The sequence below is a fragment of the Hemitrygon akajei genome, chromosome 1 (genome assembly GCF_048418815.1).
Source record: "Hemitrygon akajei chromosome 1, sHemAka1.3, whole genome shotgun sequence".
In the NCBI taxonomy this organism is placed as follows: domain Eukaryota; kingdom Metazoa; phylum Chordata; class Chondrichthyes; order Myliobatiformes; family Dasyatidae; genus Hemitrygon; species Hemitrygon akajei.
The window spans coordinates 118,734,965-118,752,735 of NC_133124.1; the positions used below are offsets into that span (position 1 = coordinate 118,734,965).

Consider the following 17,771-nt stretch of genomic DNA (forward strand, 5'->3'; position numbering starts at 1 on the left):
AAAATTGAGTTCCTCCTGTTCTTACCTACTATCCCATGAGCCTCTACATCATTATTCTCAACTACTTCAATATTCAATGTGATCCTACCACCAAACATATCTTTCCCCCCTCCTCCATCCCCTGACTTTCCGCTTTCCACAGGAATAGTCTCTCCGTGGGTTCCCTTGTGTAATTCATCCTTCCCCACTGATTTCCCTCCTGGTACTGATCCCTGCAAGTGTGGCAAGTGCTACGCCTGCCCATTCACTTCTGCCCTCACCAACATTCATGGCCCCAAACAATCTTTCAGGTGAGACAACACTTCATCTGCAAGTCTGTCTACTATGTTTAACTAACATCTACTATGTTTTTTTTCATTGTGGATTCTTCTACGTTAGTATGATTCAATATAGATTTGTGGGGGGGGGGGTGGTGAGCTTTTAAATCCACAGCCCATTTCCATTCTGGCATGTCGGTCCATCAGTCTATGGCTTTGATGCCATGATGAGGCCACTCTTAAGCTGGAGAAGCAATTATTCATATTCTGGCTAGATAGCTTGACTGTTTGAACATTGATTTCTCCAACTCATGCTAATTTCTTCCAACTCCTCCTTCGCTCCTTTTCCATTCCCATTTTGCCTCCCCCTTTACCCTGTCTACTCTCCTCACCTGCCTATTACCTTCCTTTGATGCCACTCTTCCTACCCTTTTTCCAATGGTCTACTCTCCTCTTCTATCAAATTCTTTCTTCAGCCCTTCACCTTTTCCACCTATTCCCCCCACCTCCCATCTCTCCCCCCCACCTGGCTTCACCTTTCAGCTTGTATACATTCGCTCACTTCACATTCTTATTCTGGCATTTCCTTTCCAATCCTGGTTAGAGGTCTGGGCCTAAAATGTTGACTATTTATTACTCTCCAAAGATGCTGTCTGATCTGCTGAGTTCCTCCAGCATTTTGTTTGTTAACTGCCAGAGTTCACCTACTCAGTTCTTAAGCCTTTATCACCACCTTCCATTGTTGTGTTAAATTCCTAATATAAAAGTATAGTAGGAGTTTGATCAGCGCAAGGAGTGTAATGAAAGAACAAGTTGTGCTGGTCAACTAGAATTTTCATAGTACCCTGGAAATCCATGCGGTAAATGTGGGTAAACTGGCTCACAATTTGTGGAAGACTTTGTTTGGGAAGTAGGAATTTGGGGAAGAACGTTGGGAGGAAAGGGGGACGAGGTGGGGAAGGTGGTGCTGCTCTTGTGTTTGTACATTCTTAGCCATATTTTTTACTCCTAGGCGCTAAAAGAATAAAAATGAAGTTCTAGGAGCCTAGCTGGTCAGCCAGTAACTGAGATAAAAGAACAAAGTTAATAACACTTCAGGCAAAGTTTGAAGAATGGTCTTCAATCAAGAATGTTAACTCTTGTTTCTCTTTCCATAAATGCTGGTGATCTGCTGAATGTTAACAGTGTTTATTTAGTGTCTTAATAAGCTAAGAGGGTGTTATTTTCTGGTTTCCAGCATGTGTAGCTTTTCTTTTTATTTTCAAGAAACTAAAGGATTTTGGTTTCCATTTTGCATCAGCTTTTAGAATTGGCTCAATGTTAGCTGCTCTTTCCATTTCAATTTTGTAGTGTGTATATTCTCTTTAAAAATGTATACATTCATTTAATAGGTTTTGGTGGCAGAGAAGTGACTTCTGGAATATTGTGTGTTGTTTATAATTTCAGTAACTCTTGAAATCCCATTGTCAGTGAACTTGGATGGTGGTGGTAGTTATAAAGCACTCAGTACACCATTGCTCATTTTGAGTCTCCAGTATTTTCTCTTTTCTCCCCCTACTGGGTAACCTATTTTGTTTCAGTGGGTGAAGGACAATAAAATTATTTAGTGGCATTTCCATCAGCTGCTTCACATTATCTAGAAATGATGATGGCTTGTATTTTGAAATATGTGGCTAATTAACGGTGCTCGTTGCCAGTCTTAAGCAAAACTGCTGCTGAAGGCCATCGATCTCTGTGGCTTAGATTTCACATTTCCCAACTTCTGAAAGAATAGCTTCAGAGGTCTGACTTCTCCAAACTGAAACCATTGAAAAATTAGAGCAGCGCTCAAATACCAAGATTGGTTGACAGAGAGAGCAAAATAAAAATTGGCTCATACACATGGTGAAACATTGATGAACTGAATAAAGACTATTGTTTTTTTTAAAAAAACATCAAATTTTGTAATAAATTAAGTGCATAACTGCATATTGACTTAACATTCTAGGGCCAAAGAACTTGTTAAGCAGTAAAAGTCTGCTAGCCAATTAAAGGTATAACTGTCATTGTGCAATAATTATTTTTGGAATGATTTTAAGTACCTGAAGGTTCCCTCATTCACTGATTTATGTAGATTACACTGGTGAAAGCTGCACAACAGTGCACTCTGTGGTGGAGCAGGGAATTGTGACAGCAACTATGGATGTACATACTCCAGAAGTTGCTGGCAGATTTCCTCCATTATAAATGTGAGCACTGATTAGCCTCACTGTTGTTCATTGCAAATTCTGGGCCATAGAAACAGATTGGTATAAAGTTAATCCAGTAAATAATGCTAATGTAAAGATAATAACAAAACTGGTATGAAAACAGACAGCCTGATCCCTGGATTATACACCACTGTTAATGCCAGCATCTAGCAGATGTATCCAGTAATTAAGGCTTTCATATCTACATCAAGATGCAAATTCTGCATTTTTAGTTTTACTGTGCTTGCCTGCAGTTACATCAAGTTTATCTTACCTCAAGAAATTACTACTTTTAATTTTACCAAATGTAATGTTATGACTTTGTTCAACAATGAGGCTGTTGCTTTTGAAAGCAAAATGGTTTGTGAAATACATAATGGTTATTTCTACTAATCTGGTTTTCATTATCATTTTGATATCAGAATAAGACTGAATGTTTATGCTCTTAATCAAAGTGATTTCTTCTCAAAATTCAGATTACAATAGCTTGGCTGGTTGTCCAAAGGGCTTGCAGGATCAATAACTCTTTAGCTAAATCAGTGAATACATATTTCAATAGATTTGATTCTTTTTGAAAATTTGGATCACTCCTTTAATTTTAGCTCTGAGCATAGTCCACACAACCAGAGCATAATTTGACTTGCTAAATGTTGTGGCTATATATACACTTGTGGAGTCTTATCAGTGATACAGATCACATCAGATGAAAGTTATCAATGTGCCTTTGAGGTGGGGGTGGGGGGAGGAGGGGAAAAACAAGACCTCACTTTGCAGTCAATAGATAAAACACTCGGCCTACTTAAATAAAACAATTCAAGTAAATGAGGAAAATTTTAAGATTGGATTATAATTTGGAATAATTCTGACCCTATTTCCAAGTATAGTTGCAGACTAAAGTGGTGATCTTAATTTGGTACCTAACTACTTTTCATTAAATAAAACTTCTTTAAAATAATTCAAATACCTCTCACATTTAATGCAAAAAAATTACTTCTAAATGGTGATTTGTTAGTAACTCTGGCTTTTCCCATCCCTCTTCTCCCCCACCCTCCACCCCTCCAAACCATCAAGAAAGCTAGTAGCTTCACTGGCCCAAAGCATAAGGAGCATTTTTCTAATTTGAAATAAGACTTTAAAATGTTAGTGTTCTTCCATTGCAAGATATGTAATTATGCTGCATTCACCAGAAAGCTTTGTTCCAAATGATCTTTTTATATCCATGAAAACAATTCTTCAAGCAAATTATATCACACCAAACTCAGAGTAACCCATTTTATCAATATTCTGGAATGTAGTTATGTCCATCTGTTTTAAAGGCTGTTTAGTTACAATGTTTGTAGACAAATTACATCTATGTGCAGGTATATTAGTCAGTTGAAATGTACAGGAATGGAATACAGTTGTTGTCTTCCAAAAAAAAAATTAAGCATTGATGCACCATCAATAACTCACTCTGAGATGTAAAAGCGAGGTATCGGCTTTTATTGACTGGAAGAAGGAACAAGCAGTGGTTGACTACCATACTACATCCTGGAGACTGAGAGGCCGGGCTCAGACCTCCATCACCTTTATACAGGGGTCTGTGGGAGGAGCCACAGGAGCCGTCATCAGGGGGCGTGTCCAGACAGGTATATGTAGTTCACCACAAGCATCCAATTACTTGCCGGTTTATCAGGCTATATAGCATGTGTACTTTACAGATTGATTGTTGGCTATTCCAAAGAAAAGAAGGTGCTAGAGCTGTGAAAATTCATCTTTTATAGAGCAGTCACTACAGTAAAGATAAAAGATAGAATATTTAATAAATGTCAGCCATGATTTAGATTGTAGTGGGTTTTAACCAGTAAATGCAGTGGAACATTTGATAGGTTCTGATGTGCTGACATACTTCACAGCTATTGTAAGAAGAAATGGATTTGTTGACCTTTGCATATTGCTTCACAGGATGATTTTACACATGAAAATATTTCTGTGATACAATTTAAAGTTAATGTTTGCATGGCAAACACCTCTTCATCTCTTCCAGTTTAGCTGGTGGCTAGTTTGAGAATAGTGGCCAACTATTTCATGACACTAGTGGATTTTTCATTTATGCACACACTTTATTTGTGAATGGTGCAAGGGATGTGTTTTTCAAAATTAATTTTTTTTTTAGGGTCTGATTGTTACTGGCAACTTCATCACATGAATGGCTGAGGCTTCCAAAGATACTGTTTACAGTGCTGTTGTATTGGAAGTTCCAAGATTTAGGCCTATTAATAATAGAGAAGTACCAATGTATATTCTAAGTAGGGAGAATAAGTAGGAAGTGGCATTCCAGAATGCCTGAAGCCCAGTTCCTTGATGGTAGAGATTGTTAGTTTGCGGAAAACTTGGTGAGTCACTACAGTGCAATTTTACGTACAGTAACATTATAGACACTGCAGTAGTCATCCAGACCAATGGTTGCCCAAGGAGGAGTACTGAAATTGCCTGCAAAGCAAAATAGACATTCTTCAATAAAACAAATGCAGAAAAAAATTGTTTGTAAATCGAAAGTTGTTGATAAGAAGCACTTATTTTAATCTAGGGAGTTCCATGAATTGATATTCTGTTTTGTTTTCTCAAATTTCAATTGCGACTTCAAGACATGTCCAACGTGGTCATGAAATTGGATGTAGATTAATTCAATTTGAATTATTTCAGTTAATACAATTTACTTATGTTAATTTTGTGTTTCAATACTACATTTGTGGAATATTTTAAGAATATCAGCTGATTTCCACCAGCGCCATAATTTTATGTTTCATTGGTCTGTAATTTAACAATCATTATTTGGACAGTGGCTCTGTTAATTCTATGAGAAAGCCACTTTAGATGTGAAAACCTGAGCTAAGTAATGATATTTTGCATGACTAAAATTGTGTAATATGTAACTTAATTCTTAATTGCTGCTCTCGAATGGAGATTAAAGTACAGTGAAGATAGCAATTTCCCAGCTGTATGAACAAATGAACTATTTCTAGTACTGATGCCTTCTAGTTTTTTTTTGCATTCATTTGTGAGCTGACTTGGTGCAATTTGTGTCTAAAGACATGACAGCCTCACTATTCCTGACAGTTGCACAGGCAACAGTCATATAGAGCATGAATGAGAACTAAGGTTTTTTAAAAGTCTCTATGACTGTTTTTTTTGGAATCTTCAATCCAAGGATCTCAGATCAGTTTGAAGCTACCATGGTCTTCCGTAGCTCTCCACCCAAAACTTTGCTGTTAGTTATAGACCAATAGTATAATACAATATCTTGTTAATCTAAAAATTTAAGTATTGCACTAGGTACCAGGAACCGTTGGTCGGGTTTTGGAAAGGATTCTCCAGACTCTGGATTGGGGAACGCCATGTGGTTTTTCTTGTGTGGTCTGTTTTGTCATGTGCTTTTTTTGTGATATCATTCCGGAGAATGTTGTCTCATTTTTTAACTGCATTGCATTTGTGGTTTCTAAATGACAATAATCTGAACCTGAAGTTGAAGTTGGACTTAATGGTGTGCTGCCTTTTACCATAGTGTGATTTTGACAATTACCCCATGTATATTGAACTGACCTAAGATGAGAAAAAATGCATTACTTTTTCGGATAAACCTTATATATAAACAGCTTTGGAAGACATAGAAAATGGCTCATTAAAAATAACTATTGGTAGCTTATATGTAGTTGGCTGACAAAACAATTACAATTGAGGTTAGAGACTAAGTCACTTACATATCAGCTCTGGTAGTGTTTGCAGGCCTTTACTTCCTACAAAGCGAAACCCAACATGAAAGTCTGATGCTTCACTCCTAGATGAGCACCATGTTTTTTATGCATGCTTTGAAATGGAGAATAAAACTACACTTGTGTAAATCCCTGCAGCATCTGGTGACCCTGTGATCTCTGTGTTGGAGGCTGGCATCAGAACAACTTCCTAAAGGGTGAACCCTCACAAAGAGTCAGGCCCTAATGGTAGGGCTTTGAAAATCTGTGCCAACCAACTGGAAGGAGTGTTCAAGGACATCTTCAGTCTCTCATTGCTGCAGATAGAGGCTGCCTCAAGAACTATCACCCAGTGGCTGTCATATCTACTGTAATAAAGTGCTGTGAGAAGTTGGTCATGGCTGGAATCAACTCCTGCCTAAGCAAGGACTAGACCTGCTACAATTTGCCTGTTGACACAGTCAGTCTACAGTGGATGCAATCTCACTGGCGCTGCACTTGACCTTTGCATCACCAGGATGTAGTTGTACCTGTGTCAGGCTGTTGTTTATTGATTACAGCTGAGCACTCAACACAATAATACATTTAATTCTAATCAACAAGCTCTAAAACCTGGTCCTCTGTAACTTACACTGCAATTAGATCCTTGACTTCCACACCTGGAGACCATAGTCTATGCAGATTGGCATAATAACTCCTCGAGGATATATGTTTAGCTCTCTTCTGCTCTATTCTCTGTACACTCATGACTGTGGCTAGGGACACCTCAAATGGCATCTATAAATTTGCCGATGGCATAACTATTGTTGGCAGAGTATCAGATGGTGACAAGGATGCGTATAGGAATGAGATAGATTAGATGATTGAGTAGTGTCAAGACAACAACCTTGTACTCAAGACATCAGTAAGACCAAGGAATTGATTGTGGACTTCAGGAATGGGAAGTCGAGGCAACACACACTAGTCCTCATCCATGGATCAGAAGTGGAAAGAATGAGCAGTTTGAAGTTCCTGGGTGACAATATCATTGAAGATCTCTCCTGAGGCCAACATGTTGATGAATTTACAAAGAAAGTGTGACAGCAGCTATATTTCATTAGGGATTTGATGAAAATTGGTATGTCACCAAAGATGCTTGTAAATTTCAACCGTTGTACTGTAGAGAGCATTCCATCTGGTTGCATAACCATCTGGTATGGAGGGGCTACTACACAGGATGGGAAAAAGCCAGCCCCATCATGGGCATTAGATTCCCCAGCATAGAGGACACCTTCAAAAGGCGATGCTTCAAGAAGGCGGCATCCATCAATAAGGACCCCCATCACCCAGGACGTGCCCTCTTATAAGTGCTATCGTTAAGGAGGTGATACAGGAGCCTGAAGAGACAAGTTCAATGTTTCAAGAACAACAACTTCCCTTCTGCCATCAGATCTCTGAATGGGCAATAAATCCATGAACATTGCCCTCCTATTTTTTGTATATACTTATTGTAATTTATAGTTTTTTATTATGTATTGCAGTATACTGCTACTGCAGAACAACAAATTTCATGACGTACGCCATTGATATTAAACATGCTTCTGTTGGAAGCTTTGCAATTCATAATTAAATATATATAATTATGATATAATATAATTTTTGCAGCAAATTAAGGCAAAGCTATTTTTTTCATTTTGGTTTGATCAACCTTGCCGAGTGGTCAATTTACAAGGTATTGCATTTGCATTAACATTTTGTTCTTGCATGCTGTAACATTTGTAAAAACTATTGTAGTTGAAGTATTGTAATCTTGTTATTAGCTGTTTACATTTATGACAGTGCTGTGCTTTCTTTCTGAGTTTAAGTATTTGTCTTGCAATTAAATTATTTAAACTGATTTGAGTAAAGTGGTATGTGTGTGCAAATTGCAATTTAATGTTATAGCCATGTTGGTTTCTTCCTGAGATAGAATAATTAATTTGTTTTTGAGTGCTTGGAAGTTTGATAGTAGTTGTATGTTACAACAGTTTCCTTGTGGTGGATTTTCTACTTTCCACTGACCCTTAGCCGCCATCTGGCATGAGTTCAGGCTACTTCTGTCATCTGCTGCTAATTACTGTCACCTGCACATTGCATTTAATACAATACTTTCAAATTATGTTGGTTACTAAAATGAGTAATTTGTTAGCTTGTTTACATGCATCAGTTTCTTTTAAATATAAGTTCAATGCACTAGGTTAAAATATAAAATTCTAGCTGTGTAAAAAATATTGTACAGGTCAATTCTTGGTTTTGTCTGAAACTCTTGAGTTGCCAGGAAGCAGGTTAAAGAATATAGTTTACTTTTAAAAAACAAACATTGGCTTTGCACTATTTTGAGAAATGTCTGCTAAGATTCAATAAGGGCAGTGGTTTGGAGGCAATGTTGTATTAATATACATTGGCTCTAATTTCAAGAAATTGAGGACTATCCTGATTTATGATTTAAATTGTCCCCAGTGGCACTTGCACAGCTGACAATCGAGAACTGGAAAGATGTGTATTCAGAAGAGTTTACAAAATGAAGCCAGCTGTGTTTCCCTACATACTGTGGCTTCCTGACATGCATCATTAAACCTTATTAGCTACTTCCTTTTGCAGAGATTCTTGTAGACTCGAACCCTGCATATTAGCAGTTTCTGTCTCTCCAACTGGAAATTATTCCCTTTATTGTAGAGTGTCACCCGCTATAGTTTCTGATGTGTAGTAATTGGTACTTTAGAGTATAATCATAGTGAAATACCACTCCATGCATTTCTTTATTTGGAAATTAATACAGACCTTTTTACTTTATCTGTCAATCTGCAACTTTTCCCATAAGTCCAAATGTTAGGATTTCTTACAAGCCATTAAGTATGAAATTGATCATCAACTGTTTCATAAGTGCAAGAGTAACACCAAAATAACATTAGAAAGTTAGAATGAAGCTATCTTTTGAGTGGAATAATATCCTGTTTTTTGGTACAGTATTTCTTTCAATGAGTTGAAATAATTTTTTGGAAAACTCAGTAATCTCACCCATTTATAATATTACATTTCAGGATTTAAAAATAGTTGCTAGAAAATGTTTGAAATAGTATTGCACAATATCAGCATGAAGTCTGCTGATGTGTAATTGCTGTGATCGCTCTACAGTTGTAGACTAGTTATAGATCAGTAAAGAAAAGTTATGGAGTCAGCTAAAAATGTCAAGTTGTTATGACTCCTTTCCAGTTCAGAATTACCAATCATCCATTACGGTTATATATACTGTGGTATAGGAGCTTTGCATCAACAATTATTGCAGGCATACCAGATGTAATATTTTTACTCAAAGATGAACCAATTGTAGATTCATTTATTTTCATCTCAAGTTATTTGTGTGTCCTAGTATTTTTATTTTGCACAATGTCACAACTCCTGAATATATTAACTTTAGTTCAGTACTGTATTTTGTCCCTGAATAAGGAAGTAGAATTAAAACTGCACCCATCATACTTTTTAACATGTCACTGTGTAACTAGGTATTTAAGTAAATAACTGAGAATTCATTTTCTGGAAGTGGGAAATAAAAGCCACTGGTTCTGACAGCAATTGTGTTATGTAGAGGCTCTTTGTCCGGAGTTAAAATGGTGACCTGTTACTTTTTCAAGCAGTACGCACATCTTCATATTGTGGCATGGCAGATGAAGGTAGATACAGCATGTAGGATTGCTTTTTGGTTAATATAATCAATAAAGAAATAGCATTTATTTGTAGGCTATTGCTAGGTCGAGGGTCTGAATGTGGAATTATTACTTTTTGGTTTAGAACCTGATTATTAACTATAATATAATGGACAAGCTTCTTTTCACTTTTTATTTCTTTACTTATTGAGATACAGCACAGAATAGGCCCTGCTGGCCCTTCAAGCCACTCCACCCAGCAACCGTATAATCTCCTTACAGGCAGTGGCAGGAATTGACCCCGGGTCACCTGTACCGTAAGGTGTTGTGCTAACTATGCGGTTAGCAAACTTCAGCTTATGAAGTCTCACTTTTTATACTATAAGTTGACACTTTAGTGTAGAAACTAATGCCCAAACCCCTCCATAATTTTATCTTTACAATATTAAGAGATTTATGCACAATAACCACTCTAGTACTAAAGATAAAGAGGCCAAAGTTCTGTCTGTTAGAAAACAGCTAGAATTCAGTCAGCACAAGTTCCTCATTATCGAAGCAGAAGAAAATAATTTCAGAAACAAAGTTTTCAGTGCCATATCCAAAGTCATTGTTAACATTGGAATGGGCCTTCTATGAAATGTCAAACAGTGACCATTTTGTCAATGATTCGAATTGCAGTGATATTGCTCAACCTTGAGTTGCCACTAGTTTTACAAATGGCCTTCCATTCCCTTCCATCCATCTCTGTGTGTTAAAGTTTGAAAAAATTGAATAGGCTGTCTCACCTAATATACCATCTTCCTGATTCTGAGTATTTAACAGCTTAATCTCTTAAATAAATGACTATGACTTTATTGCTACGTGGAGATCAAGATTGTGGTCTGATGATTTGCGATTTTGAAAAAACTCAGGAGCAGCAGGTGAAATAACATGTATGTTTGCTGAACACTATCCAGTCCTAGTGCAAATTGCTATGTATTTTGTAATTATCAGGGTAAAGGCAAAACAGACATACAAGCATTGCAAACAGTTGAGAGTGGTTAAATTAGCAATTTTTTAGCTAAGACTTAATTTTGGTCCTCATTTTGAAATTCTTTTTCCTTCTGGCATAAAAATTTAACGTTGAAGCAGATTAAAAACTGCCCAGTGTTCCTGCAATAATCATTGCTATCAGGGTTTCATTAACTGCTTGCCCAAATGTAAAATGTCAAACTGAAACTGAGCAAAAAGTTAATGCAAGGCAATAAAGCTAATGTCCTTTTAACTTTGCGTTTTCCCATGCACTACAGTGTATCTGATTACAGTCAGCATTTCGGGAAATGGTAGCCAGCATTGTACAAGTCTAATTAGTGGTACATTAACATGGATTATTGTGAATAAAGTACATTTTGTTTACAGACAGTTCTGTTTTTATTTTATTTAATATGGTGTTTTACTGTATTTTTGTCAGATTATCATTGTTGCCTATTAATTAAGTGCTGACATGAGTATGGCTTGTCATGGAAGCCTCCATTTACTTTTTGTCTTCAATTTGTTCTTGCTTTTGATGAACCAATTACAAATCAGATGTTTTTGTAGTCTGTCGATTGAAAGTGATGGTTACACTGTGCGGGTAAGGGAAAATGTTATGCAACACATTTAGTTACAAAGCATTGTTTTTCTTTGTTGTAACCAAGCAGAACTTAACATATTTATGAGGTGGCAGTTCATTGAAGCCGTGACTTTTTCCTTGGGAACAGTAGTATTCTTTGCTGAATTTTCTATATAGAGTTTCACAGATTTTATTGCTGTTATGATGCGGGCGAGTAGTCTTAGTCAGTAGTTATGCATATTATGAGACAGTGATTCTTTATTTTATTACAAAAAAAACCCAACTTTAGACAGCCAGATTAAATCATTCCTTTCACTTTTAATGGGATTTAGATGAATAGAGCAAAATATGCACTTTGCATTCATTGATAGCATCTTTAGGTTGAGGTAATTGAGTCTTTTTTCCTTGACTGAATGAATAATGACTTCATCTGATCCGCAGTGAGGCCTGAAACTTAGACTGCCATTGTGAACGCAAAGAGATCTGGCCTTTGAAACGTGCTCTGCTTCTCTAGCTTAATTTTTCTTCTTTTTAATCCAAAAACCCATTTTTCTTGATAATTCAACCAGAAACCACGTATTAGTGGAAGTTGTGGAAATTGCAAGATATTTGCCTCTGTTGTGTTACTTTGAGTGCAGCTGATAAATCATTTAGCTGTCATGTATAGAGCCTTAGTTCTCAGGGGAAGAAAAAGGCAAGGCTTTGGAATGTTTGAATTTTTCACAAATGTTTAGATATAATTTTGTGATTGTTCCTTTAATTAAAGGAAACATTTGTGTTCTCGTGTTTATTTCCCATTTTACAATGATATGGGTTTTACAAAGACCTGCTGGAAAGTGGTGAGAGGACTTGTTATGCACTCTCTCCTCACTACTTTTCTTGATTGTGATGAACAGGGAAAGTAAGTTAAGTGGAAGCCTTTGGAACTTTTGGATATGATTAACAGTTATCACAAAAACATTGAATGCAATTATAAATATGACTTCAGTAATTTAGAAGCAGTCTGTTTTTGATTGCACAGCACAGCTGAAAAGATAAATTACTTGGAAGCTTAAGGCTGGATCCAAGCAGATTTCTTTCCCCTTAATTTCTTCCCTCTCCACCACATTTCTTTATTTTTAATTTTTGGGCAACAGTTAAATAAATCTGCAGATTTCAACACTTGTTAAATTTCAGACAACACATATTACATGAACCTACGTAAGTCTCCAGAAAGGTATGTGATAACACAGTATATAAAAGAATTTAGGAAAATGCAGGCTACTGAGATGGACAGGTATGACAGGTGGTATTTGATCAAGTGTAATACATTTTAGAATGAAGAGCTATCATGGGACTACATAAATAGCGATATTTAAAAAGGATTTACTAGAATGGAGTGAAATTCAGATCCATCATTCCCTAAGTAAAGACTAGTTTTAACTTTATGGAGCAGAGTTCAAGAATAAAAAAAGATAAGTGAGTTATCTATTTGTACAGTGCACATGGTTAGTGCACAATTCTTTGGAGTGTCTTGCAATTTGGAGTTGAGCACTTAGGGTATAATTACACGAGGGTTTGTTGGAGACGTAAAACTATTTCAACAGGATTGTTTCTGCTGAAGCAGGTGCTAAGTAGAAACCAAAGAGACTTTGAAAATTACATTTGTGTAATGATTAGAAGTACATGTCCCCTTCACGTGAAGAGAAAGTGATAGAGAATTTCTGACTTAAAATTGTATTTATAGCGTACAAGAAATTCGTAGAGCATAGACTGCTCTGACATGAGTAACAATTGAAGCATGGGCTGTTGCGTGGTTTTATAGAAAAAAAAGGATAATAATTGAAGCTAAAACAATCGGATACGGGAAGAGTAGTATCCATTTTGAAATAAATAGAAATGAAGTTCTTGTTTTAATTGTCTAGGAATTGCCTGTTAAACACAATAGGATGGTTGTGTTTTCATTTTTTCTGGTCATTACTTTGCATAATCCTAATTTCATCAAGAAAAAAAAACCTCTGGAGTTTTCATAATAATACTGTGCAGACTAGATCAACCAATCAGTGCAGTTTTGTCATTACGTTCCAGGAAGCCATGGAAACTTTGAAATCGTGTTCATCTTTTCACAATGAGATATCTTTCCAAGGGGATAAAATGACAATTTGTAGCATTTCTGCTCCATTTAAACTGCATTTGTGATGTGATTTTATTTTGTCAAAGCTCTGATCATGCCTCATGAATTAATCATTAACAAATTACTCCTGTCAGCTTTTTGTAGAATACTAATCATATTGCATTTTTCTTTTTTTTTGTTAATTCCACTTATTTATTTCATGAGCTTCTCCCCAAAAGGAAATCACATCTTAGATCCTTTGTTACAAATTATTACTGTCACCTTTCCTTCCAGTATCCTTCAATGTTTTGCTTCCATCCAAATAAGTGACCTTCTAGAACTCCATGTCCACTAATCAGATATCCACTACCCTGCCTTACTGAGAGAAACAAGGGCATCGTTTGTGAATGCTGCCATGCATTGCAACATTTGACATACCCTTTGCACCCCTCCCCCCCCCCCCCCCAATGATCTAATTGATTCTCTGTAGCTATCAATGTCCTATACCATTCTCTTCCAATTCTTTCCTTTGGTTATATGACCACTTGCATCTTTCCTTTCCCAGTTCCGCTATTAACACTGAGTTCTAGCCAAAGTATTTTTAACAACTTTTCTTCCTTCTCCCGTGCACTTATTTTCAGTGTCTCCTAAAGACACAAGCTTAACCATCCGATGTATCTCACCTCCATGCTGTTCCTAGCCATCGTTATGCAGATGTGTGCATTGGCAAGGTTAGCCTCCACTTTACCACCAGCCCTTTTTAAAGGGATGCAGGCATTTTTTAAAACATACAGCTCATACTCCTTTTTAAACCTTTTTAAAAAGGAATACAGGCAAACCCTGTGTTAAAGCAGTAAGAAAACACTTTTAAAACACTTTTCTTGTTGCAGAAGTAGATGACTTCACGTTTGGTAAAATTGTAACTTGGGTGGTGTTCTAGGAGTGCAATCCTTCCAATAATTCAGGGTCACCTGTAGTATTTTTGGTACGCGGATTGATTTGTGCCAGTTTAACTTGTAATTGCTACTTTGATTTCTTGCAGGTTGGCTTACTGGATCTGGAGCTAAATCGACTGACAAAGGCCTTGTTTTTAGCTCTGGTTGTGCTGTCCATTGTTATGGTGGCTTTGCAAGGATTTGTAGGCCCCTGGTATCGATACCTATTCCGATTCATCCTATTATTTTCATATATCATTCCCATCAGGTAAGATTTTACGTTCTTTATTAAAAAAAAAACTGCTTCGAGTCACTGAACATGAATGTTGAAATTCATACCAGGCTGTAATTGTCAAATGAACTGATCTTTATCATGAAACTATAGTAGCATAAGCAGAAAAATGTGATGGTCCCGGAAGGATCAAACTACTGTGAAACTTGTGCCACTTGCTCTGTTCCTGCCATTCATTTATTACAATAGCTTGAATTTCACGGTGCTAGCAAGTAACATAAAGCAATTATTGAAGTAATTAGCAAATGAGGTAGTGAATAGAAAAATTGTAATCCCATAAGTTTTAATGTAAAATCCTGTTCTCCTAAGTGCCTTGTTTATTTCATCACTTTAATAGATTGATTTATGCTTGCCGATGTTTAATTTCAAAATCAATTTTAATTGTTTTTCACATGTTCCTGAGTTGCACCAATTTCTCATAATTTGGTTAGGAGTGGAATTGTATTAACTTTTTATAGCATCCATATAAAACTGTGTACTTCCATTTTGCTGTGCATGAAGAATAAAATTCAAATAATGTTGACAACCACCAAAGCTGGATTTGAGACAAGATGAAATAGGAGGTTGGGCCTATTAACTTTTACATGATTTGAACACAGAGGCATTGCTGCTTGTTCTCATGAGTCAGCTGCATAGTCCACCCTAATCTTTCACCCCTTTATCAAGAATTTGTTTATCTCTGTCTTACCTCTGCTTCCACCATCAGTTGAGGAAGAGAGGGTTCTGAAGGTACATGATCTCAGAACGGGGAGGGGTGGTCCAGAAGAATGGCTTATTTGCCTGAAAGGGTACCCCCTTATTTTTGAACATTGTTCTTAGTTCTAGATTGTCCTACAGGTAGAAACATTATATCCCACATTCTGTCAAAACCTTTTAGTATCATCTTTGTTCAGTCAAGTTGATCCTACCACTTTTAAACTCGAGTAGATACAAGCCTGGCCCATATAATCATTCCTCAATAGATAACCTACCCTGTTGCAGGCATAAATCCAGTAAATCTGTTAATAGCTTGCTTGCTTAACTATAACATTGGTTTATTATTGTCATGTGAAGAAATACAGTGAAAGGCTGTTTTGCATGTCATCCAGACAGATCCTGCCGAACATAATTACGTCGACATAGTAAAAAGGAAATGCAGAATGCAGTGTTGCAGTATTAGAGAAAATAAAATGCAAGTCGGCAAATAGAGTATAAGGGCCATGAAGAGTTAGATTGGGAGATCAAGAGTTTATCTTGTAGAAGCTGTCCTTGTGTCTGGTTCAGGCTCTCATACTTCTGTATCTCCTGCCGAATGGGAGAGGAGAGAAGAGAGACACGTACTGTACAGAGAGCATTTCAGATGTCGTTTCACTAGTGTCCAACGCAACTCTTGTCTCCATTTCCCTCAAATAATTAATATTCTATTAGCCTTGCTGTACCTGTGTACTAGCCATTTGTGAACTTCTCCATTTTCACCTCGTTTGCACAGTTTGCGAGTAAACCTTGACATGGGAAAAGCAGCCTATGGTTGGATGATCATGAGAGATGATAACATTCCAGGCACAGTAGTCCGGACAAGCACAATACCAGAAGAACTAGGACGTTTAGTTTACTTATTAACAGATAAGACAGGTAATGTTGATGTCATCTCTTGAGATTGCCACATTTCTGAAATTTCAACTCCTGCCTTTTGAATGAAATAGGTTGTTGCAGATCTGAAATTTTGAATAATACTGAGTATAATTCTTTGAGGTGCAACACCTGGATAATGTTGTAGGTAAATCAAAGTATGAACCAAAAATTCAAAGTGTTTGCTTTATAGCTAACAAACTGTCATACACAGTATATACAGAACAGTTTTGTGAAAATGGTAAATAACTTATTTAGTGACTTTCACTTTTTAGTTTAAACAAAATTGCCTGAAAGTGCACATTTTTATTCTCCATTCCTGTGTGCGTTAACTACTGCTAATAATATCTTATTATTTTTTAATCACTACTTTTATGAACGATTTATTCTTTTCCCTTTTATTTACTGGCTGTGTAAAAGGAAGCTGCCTTTCAGTATTCTCCAGAATAAGGTCCTTGAAATAGTCCCTTTGAGCAATGACTCCACCCAACCCCAAACCCCTCCCCCCCCGTCCTGTTCTCTGTGTTGTTCATGCCATTGGCACTTTATTCGACAACTTCCTACATGTTTGCTCGTCCTTTACATCCATGGATTGTGCCAGTGGATTGGAATTCTCTGGTCATCTACGCTTCATCCCAACTCTTGTTCAGTGTATCTTGCACCTTGATTTTACCAAGAGCTTCCCTACAGGTAGTTCCATTGTGGCTTTTATTGACTCCTGTGTGGAAACTCCAGCTTTCTGCCCTGTGTATTACGAATATGAGCTTTCTCACATAAAAGTTTTTGTTCCTCTGGCAGCTGGTTCCCATATTATGCGCCTCTAATTAAGCCAAAGGTAGCTTCTCGACCATACAGTACCTCTTGCAATATACTGTCTTGCCTGAACAACCCCATTTATGAATCTTGCCCTAGAATTTTTTTCTTCTTCCCCTAGCCACCTTGCACACCTGTACCTTTCTCTCCAACCTTTGAGTCACTATTCATAACTAAACCTCTCTACCATCGTTTTGCTCAGCCAATATCCTGTCTCCTCTGCTAGTAAGCAGTAAAACATCTTCTGTAATCTATATCTGTTTCCCTGTATGCTCCCATTATCACTAGAAACTGTTGTCTAAATTTTGCTGCAGAATGTTCAAAAGTTCAAAGTAAATTTATTATTAAAGTAAATGTATATCATCCTGAGATTCATTTTCTTACGGATATTCAAAATAAATACAAAGAACCAACAAATAAATAAGCACAGTGGATTCTGATTAATTGGGCATCGATTACATGGGACAGACACTTACTTGGAACAACTCTTAAAGAAAATCTAATCGAGAAAATAGCCGGGATTCCTTATGTTTATTTGTGACACTGTGTTGCTTAATTGGGC

The 17,771-nt window shown here is 36.8% G+C and overlaps 1 protein-coding gene across 1 annotated transcript in view; it reads left to right on the top strand.

Annotated features, from left to right (window-relative positions):
* atp9b (ATPase phospholipid transporting 9B) overlaps positions 1-17,771 on the top strand; it is a 312,373-nt gene that overhangs the window by 203,303 nt on the left and 91,299 nt on the right. The window contains exons 12-13 of the mRNA XM_073050696.1: positions 14,604-14,764; positions 16,257-16,399. Coding sequence (XP_072906797.1) covers positions 14,604-14,764; positions 16,257-16,399 — 304 coding nt within the window. The remainder of the gene's footprint in view (positions 1-14,603; positions 14,765-16,256; positions 16,400-17,771) is intronic.